Raw genomic sequence first — 8,189 nt, forward strand, 5'->3', positions numbered from 1 at the left:
ATAATTTTGTCTTTGCTGTCTCTTTGAAGTATTCAATGGTAAGGGAGCAGGTGAGGGGATTTCTCCACTGATATGGTAGGTGAAGTTCTTCATTGGAGAACAATTGTGGGCATGATATGCTGTGTATTTTAGGAAGTGTTGGGGTACATCGAGATAATGCCTTCGAGGAGACGAAAGCACTCTTCCATCGAGTGTTCCAGCATATATACCTTGATCAAAAATTCATATTTGTTGTTCCTATCCATATCAAAATTATTCTAATACAACATGTATAACATAGGACTTATATTTTTTCGATCCACTATATATATGTAATGGAATCTCCACAGTATTAACAAATCTCCGGTTCAAACTGATTAATTTGTCAAATAGAACTGTAAAACAACGAGTTGAGTGATATTATTTATACTTCATTTAATGCCGTGTACTATAGTGCTAATTATGTAATAAAATATTATTTCAGCTTGAAGTAGATCTCTAATATATATCCAACAAATACACAAAATGGATAATGGTGTAGCCAGCTTATACTTGGATAGAATACATTATCGATTTTCATGGACATTACAAAAAAACAATAATTCTTTTTAACATATTCAGTTGAATGAGATTGAATTCATGCGCTTGCTAATCATCTGCTACAGAGGAATCCATCCCTGTCAATTTCGGATAGCATGATATATATTAGTAATCAACAAAGCAGCATTATACTTACATCACTACACCGAGTGCCATGAACGTTGATGACATGGTGAAATCAGAACACGTAGATGACATGGTGACATCAGAACTCGCGAGATGATATCATGTACGTAAATATGACATAAATCATCACCGTACCTTGATTACTCCGTTCTCAGTGCCGCAGATTATCATGTCATTTGCTGAGAGTAAGCTAGTTATCTTGCTTCCAGCTGATAGCCTTCCAACTTTGTGTTCTGTCCCTCTTAACCATATCTGTGTATACGATGATCCTCAGAATGTATCTCGGTTTTAACGAGTTTAAAGAAAAGTTAGAAACCAATGATTGATGATTGTTCCGAAAGGTGTTGAGTACCTGAAGACTGCTCATTGATTTGCTGCATTGTAAGTATATGAAATCTTCCACTACTTCCATAGCCAAAATGCTTCCTCCCTTATCTGGAACTACTGATATTTGAGGCCTAATGCTTCTTCTCCAGTCCTAATTTCTTCATCCCGTTATACATCGTTAACTACATTAAACGAAAAACATGTAGATTTCATATTTTTCTTTTGTTATTTACCTTCATCTTTGAACCTTCAACAACCAAACTTGAGCAATATAACCAGTCTTTATAAACTGAAATTGAACATATGGGCTTGCTTTGAATCCAACTTTTTGATGGTGCTTTGATTTCTTGATGTCGGTTGTTTGTTATCATCATCTCCTGAATACTTGAATCAGTGCAGCCGGCATAAACCTTTCCATGTGTCGTCACTCTGATGCATTTCACACGTTTGTTCTTGAAAACGTCATTGCATTTTCTCGAAGCTTCAATAGCCTGAAGACATGAAAATTTTAGTAACACCCTATCTAGAACTACAGCCTACACTTCCAATTTTTGCATGTTTTTACAGTTTTACCTTCAACTTGTGACTTTTTGTGATTGCAAAAATCAGTTCTCCCCAAGAATCGATACATTTTACCAAGTCCTTTGTTGGTATAACTTCAATGCATTCAAGATTCCTCTGGTGCATTTGCCACATCTTGAAAAAATACACAGAACGTTACTAAAGCTTTCATATATCCCACGAAAATGAGGAGGTGATGAATCCAAAAACTAAATTTAATAACCTTGATCGTTCTGTCAGCAGATCCACTAAGAAGGCAGTCCCCAGGTTCATACAGTGAAAAGCAAGTAACAGCTTTTTTATGCTCCTTTATTACATGCAGAAGTGTGGCTGTCTGCCCTTTAATATCCCAAACCTATAATAATTTTTTTTTAAAAAAATCTGTGTTAGTTTTAACATATTTGGTAACTTGTACAAAGTAGATTCAAAAGTATGAATAATTTAACTAACCTTAATCGAACCATCTGCATATCCACCACATAGCTGTCCCTTATGGTAGATTAGAGCAGTCACAGCTCCACTACTTCTATCTCCCGCTTCTAGAATTTGGCTGTGGACGCAAGATATTCGCTGTGCTATCCATTTAAAGTTAGAACAAGTTCATTTATTAGTACCACAACAAGAAGAATCATACTCACCCATTTATTAGGCTGAAAATAATCGGCCACTTTGAGTAATTCTTCAGCCATCCATGTAGTATTTGAGAGACGTCTCAATGATTCTCGTACCGCTTCTGAAAGATTGATTATCCTATTCATTCCTGCCACAAGAAACCAACAAAATCTGTTTTCGTTCTCATTCTTTTTTCTACATTTAATGGAATTCATTACCTCTGCCAGAAGTATAATTATAAATGGATAGACAAGCCAAGAGTCTTTCTTCGAGATCTAAACCAGGATGCACATATTGTTCAACAGCGTGTAGTATTATCTCACAAGCAGAATTTCTCAGTTCATCAGGACCTTTGACAAGTTCACACCCAAGCCAAGCAATAGCGGTGAGACAGTCTCTCGATACTCGCTTTAACTTGCTCTTTAGTCCTTTTTCTAATGCCTGAAAAACAGGAGAACCAATATGCACTATACGTTGTGCGGTTTTACTGCACCAGGCATCTACTCCTACATCCTGTCAGGTAATGGTTTTCTTTCTAAGTACTTCGAGTCATACATATGTTTTAACCTATGAAAACTTAAATTTGGATTACCTGTAAGCATGGATCGGAGAAATCATAGTTTTTTATCAAATTACGATGTTGTGGCAAGGCTAAACCAGTCTTTTTCACCATCCATGCCATCGTATATGGTTCCCCCATCCAAGAGTAAGTTCCACCAAGATTTGCTAATATGAAAGAGCATAGAGCTTGTGTGGCAGGCATCTCTTCACATGAAAGTGACTCAAAGAGGGCTTCTACTGCCTCTTCCCTATACATGCTTTTCGTAGACGTGCCTTCCTGGAAATAGGTTTTATCAAGGAGTTCACATTATTTGAAGGAGAAAACATATAGGGCACTTCAGTTAAATTTGTGCAAAAATGTTGAAAACAGACGTACAATAACTTCCAACTGAAGTAATAGATTAGCTGCAAGAAGTTTGTGCTCAGGTTCTGAGTTTTGTGTGAGTAGGAATAGAGCACACATATTATTGATGCTTCCTTTCTTTTGTATCTGCTCTAACAAACTAATGCCTTGTGACCTGTTTCAAAGAAAAGGTCGTCACCCTAACTCTCTATTTAAGGAGAGGCTCTATAACGGATGTTTATTCATACCGTGGAATTCTTAGCAGTTCATTGAAAAATTCCAATGCGGTGTTCGTTGAACGTTTCTGGTTACTCCACAAAAGAGCAACAAAAGGATCCACTGAAGAAAACTCTGATACATACTTCCTGCATTTCCCATCAAACCTCATACACCTAACAAGAATGGAAGCCAAAGATATCATCTCTTCTGTATTATCTTTTCTGGTAACTTGCAAGAGCCCAGAAAGTACTCTTGGCGAGCTTATTGCTGCCAAATGCATGCTATTTGTTTCATAATCAAATGCAGACACTAAAATCTCAATGATCATCAACGATGCAGCTGGAGGAGTCAGAAGAAATGACGTTAATTCTACCTTGTAACTCTTTGAAAAAGTACAAACTAATTCCACCAGAAAAGGTAAAAGTTCCAGTGTTTTAATTTCAGCAGGAGAAGGACTAATTAAATAGATCAGGACAACAGCTTCGTGAACATTTCTTTTAAGAGCAGTTGCCAAATCATATAATTGCAACCCTTTGTTCTTGATCTCCTCGATTGCCGTCCTATTTGTTGCAGCAATAGTTGAGAGTATTGCCAACGAAGTTCTGACAACCCTGTCCTCTTTAGAACTTGAAAAGGCCGCTAGTAACTGATCCAATATCATGTCTTTCAAGATAGAATATTTAAGTTCCGACTTATTGCTCAATATCTTGTATATCTTGTTCACTTCAAATATGTAGTCTTGCCCGCCATTTACTAGTTCTTCAGTGAAGCACATCTTAGTGATTATCTTCTCGAGTATGCCTATTTGTTCAATATGGATGTTTTCATCCAGTAATGGGTAACGACAATTTGGTAAATCTGTCCTACAGCTTGAGCTTTTCTTCATTCTTGAGTAACTTTTTTGGTGAAGTGTTCTTGATAGCTGATAATTTTTCAAAGCAAACGATCCGATATACTGATGGGTTTGTAATTTCTCGTTACTATCTAAATTTTCATCTAATGGCTCCATTTTTCTGCTGCTTAATGCCGACACATCAATATCACAGAACGAGGTGGAGAAACTGCGAGAGAAGCACTCGGTGACCTTTATTTCACTCAATCCTGTGTGCATTTGATGCGTTGAAGCTTGAAGAGTAGATAAAACACTTTCTTTCTTTGATTTGGAACGAGGGGCTGACAAGTTCCTGTCTCGTTTTAGCACAAAATGTTACCACGTAGCGATCAAACTGATAATCCCATACTAAAAATACTTAATTTTAAACTGTAAATTTACCATGAAACTGAACCATACTGATTCAAAACTTCTATTTTTTCCTCATCTCTATTAAGTACCCCTGTTTGCAATGAACTCAAAGAGTCTTGTTCTTCTTCACAGTCCTGGATGGAGATCGGAGATAATATACCACATAAATTTTCAGTTGAAAAGTAAAAAAAAATTAAAAAATTTGTGTGTGATATGTTATATGCTGACAAAGCGAAGTAGTACCTCCTGAAAAATTTCGCCCTCGTCAGAGCTATTGGGTGAATGCATGGAAACCTGAGAATTTGAGTGGGATTCTGCTAGCATATCTTTGAGGCATTTCATATTGGAGATTGCTAGAGCCTCAGTACTGCAGCTATTCTCTGGAGATGCAACCGTTTCGTTATCATTTTCGGAGTTATTGACGTTTTCTTGAATGTGCATCTTCTTAACCTGAATCAGTTCTTTCTAATTTGAACATCAAATGTGTCGAAAGATTTTGTCAGAATGCAAATTATTTGGCCTATAAATCGAAAATTTAAAGTTGTCCTTGGACTAATGAAAATGGTAAAGATGAGAAAACATACACTCTGATAAGTTTGTCCATCCCTGAATTCACATGAAACCTGAGACTCGATGCTTCTAGTCTTGTTAACCCTGTGCCCCAAGAACCCAATGAGACGAGTAATATCTTCACTTCAACACTGGATTTCTACCCAGAAATGACATAAAACTTACGTGGTATACTGTGACTGATCGTCTGCAGAGCTCAAATCACATCCTCCACTTCCCTGAGCAAAATCTGCTCTAGACATGATATGATAATACATCAGCCATGGCTTATAAATCCTCGAAATCCATCGTATCATTTCGTCGATCATCTCATCATCAAGCTCTTGAAACGTCACCGGACTCACACGTCGACTCCCGAATGGTTTCGAAATCTTCTGCCTGATAAACAAAGGGAACAAATCTTGGCATATCCCAGGTGCGAATTCAGTGTACACAAGCCTTGGAGAAACCAGGAGCGCTTGAAGAAAATGCATCGCAACTTGCCACTCATTCTTTCGAATCCCTTCGACGACAGACAGGTAAAAGTAAGCGCAGCACACTAAAAAACTGTTCTCCATCCCTAACGTGACTCCATTTTCATCCAGTGAGGCGGGGACTTGAAGCATTCTTTCGGAGTTTTCGAGCCTCCACGCCTTGTCTTTCGCCCCAGCTGCTGCCTCAATGCTCTCAATACCCCAGTAGAGGTTGGACAGCACGGAATGCTCCGAGAACTCGAAGAATTCCTGAGCCCGAATCTTGAGCTTTGAAGTACATTTCAGTTTCAAAGCTTTGCTGGATTCATCATCTTCAAGAATGGCATTTATGTGCTGATTGATTATCGTGACCAGTGCACACACAGAATCGAAGTCTAGTTTATGATTGTCAGACGAAAATTTGAGTGGGATTTGAGGAGGGATTGGAGCCATTGTATATTATGGCATTATCACTTCATGTAGAAGATTAGAACCAGAAGAGAACCATATGATGGGCTTATAGATAAGAGTTTTGTAGCATTGCTCGTGACAAACGCAGACAAATCCACAACTCTCTTTTATCCCTCAAGACAAAAAGGGCAGAAACAAAAAAATTATTGTTGTTATTTCCTGCAAAGAAGGGAGAATGCAGTTCAAGATTCAATCTTAATAATCATATATCAGTGTTTCAGAACGTAAACACTTTACATGTCAATTTTATGAGTGAGATCTCCAACACTATCTTGTCCATGAAACAATATTTTTTACATCAAAAATATTACTTTTCACATCAGATATACAACCGAATCGACACATTTACGGATATATATCACGAGACTTACTTGTTTTAGAAACATATATTTATGTTGATTTTGGATTAAGCTTTGAATTCTTTTAACTCTTTTGCATGAACTAAATTCAAATATTTTCAAATTTAAGTTATATCAAGTTAAATAATTTAAATAGTACATTGATGAATTTATATATGTATATATATAGACACACACAGTTTAGGGTGCTTTATAATATGATATATATATATACACACAGAGAGAGAGTTTAGGGTGCTTTATAATATGATTATAAATATTATGAAACGTTGTTTAATTGATTGGTTATTAAATTATTATTAAAAAAAATGAACGTTTCATTTCGATAAATGGGAATTTTGACCTTGCAGTGTACTGCAGAAAGTGGCCAAGGTTTTTCATTATAGACCCACATAAAAATGTGGTCTGCATCCTGACATGATCAACTTTGCTTACTGACAAAGTTGGAGTACCGACAGTATCACTAATCCAACTCAGATACCAAAAGGCAAGCTAGGGATGTAAGTCGGGTGGATTGTGCCGGTTTCGGGTCAATCCGCGAAATTTTTTTATTTTTTTCAACTCGAACCCAACCCGAACCTGAAGTAACCCGAAAACCTCCAACCTCGAACACGAACCCGTATAACCCGACTCAACCCGTCTAACCCGCATAACCCGAATTTTATTTAATTTTTTAAATTTTTTTAAAAAAATTCAAAAAATAAAAAATAATAATATTTTAATTTAAACACATAATAACAAAATTTTCGATTTAAATTTGAAAATTTAATCGTAGAAAATTATATTTACTAAATCAAATAAAAAATTGTTAAAAAAATAAAAATATGCAAAATAAATATTAAATGATGAAAATTTATCATATAAATATACAATAAATTTTGTTCAAGTATACAATATATAAAAATATAGGTAATATTTTCAAAAAAAAAAGTCGCGGGTGGGTCAACCCGCGACCCAACCCGACCCAACCCGAAACCCGCCTAACATGGCACTAACCCGAATCAACCCAACTCGAACCCGAAAAACCCCAACCCGAATCTGATTTTTTTCGTGTTGGGTCGTGTCGGGTTGACGGGTCGTGTCGCATTTTGACACCCCTAGGGCAAGTGAAAGGCCGTGATCTTTTTATGGGGGGAAATTTTTAAGGGTAAATTATTAAAAAATACATCCATCCATATTTGAATTAAGATTCAATACATAACCATAATTTTTTTTTAAAATAGTACCTCACAATGCTATAATTGTAATTTTAACTTCCTACAAACCCAAATTTACATTTTTGTTCTTTATTATTTAAATAAATATATTATTTTATTTACAAAAATTACACATGTCTTCTCCATTTTAAAATATAATTTTTTAAAAATATTGTTTCTCAATTATCATGGAATAAATGTAAAGACTTATTTTGATATACAAAGTACCTATTATGGGGTTTCAGATACTTAATTTCGGTTTTTCAATACTCAAAATGTATAAGAAAATACTATATTTTCGAGTAATCACCACAAATTAAGTCATTCTTGGTCTTTTCATGAAAAATGCATTAGGATGACTTATTCATGTCATTTTATTTTATTGTTTTAAAAAAAAACATAGTTCATCATAATCATGAAATAACATTAATTATTTATTTTGACAAAGGAAATACCTATTTTGGAGTTCCAGATGCTTGATTTGCCTATTTAAATACTCCAAATTTGTAAGAAAATACTGGATCTTCGAGCGATCACCATAAATTTAGTAATTGTTGGTCTTTTCATTGA

At 35.6% G+C, this 8,189-nt stretch overlaps 1 protein-coding gene across 2 annotated transcripts; it reads right to left on the reverse strand.

The window, feature by feature from the left end:
• Positions 1-432: 432 nt before the first annotated feature.
• On the reverse strand, positions 433-6,184 carry LOC142517811 (putative E3 ubiquitin-protein ligase LIN). 2 transcript variants are annotated; one of them, XR_012813393.1, is made up of 16 exons: positions 5,307-6,184; positions 5,156-5,225; positions 4,815-5,036; positions 4,602-4,705; positions 3,358-4,512; positions 3,143-3,284; positions 2,798-3,043; positions 2,424-2,718; positions 2,232-2,353; positions 2,044-2,163; positions 1,817-1,948; positions 1,606-1,728; positions 1,266-1,523; positions 1,058-1,190; positions 841-957; positions 433-656 (listed from the first exon to the last, which is right to left on the reverse strand). XR_012813393.1 is itself a non-coding variant. In XM_075620273.1 (16 exons), exons 1-16 carry the CDS (start codon positions 6,044-6,046, stop codon positions 639-641), a joined length of 3,990 nt encoding a protein of 1,329 aa, XP_075476388.1. In that variant the 5' UTR covers positions 6,047-6,176; the 3' UTR covers positions 433-638. The 2 variants fall into 2 exon arrangements, 1 of the variants encoding a protein (XP_075476388.1); XM_075620273.1 differs by having other exon boundaries at positions 1,058-1,183; positions 5,307-6,176.
• Positions 6,185-8,189: the final 2,005 nt, after the last annotated feature.

The sequence above is a fragment of the Primulina tabacum genome, chromosome 11 (assembly GCF_025594145.1).
Source record: "Primulina tabacum isolate GXHZ01 chromosome 11, ASM2559414v2, whole genome shotgun sequence".
Classification (NCBI taxonomy): Eukaryota; Viridiplantae; Streptophyta; class Magnoliopsida; order Lamiales; family Gesneriaceae; genus Primulina; species Primulina tabacum.

Coding starts and splice junctions, on each gene's coding strand:
- LOC142517811 (XM_075620273.1), bottom strand. CDS start 6,046: ATGGCTCCAATCCCTCCTCAAATCCCACTCAAATTTTCGTCTGACAAT. Junction 5,226..5,306: donor GATCAGTCACAGTATACCAC/GTAAGTTTTATG, acceptor CTTGGGGCACAG/GGTTAACAAGACTAGAAGCA. Junction 1,949..2,043: donor ATGCAGATGGTTCGATTAAG/GTTAGTTAAATT, acceptor AAATTATTATAG/GTTTGGGATATTAAAGGGCA.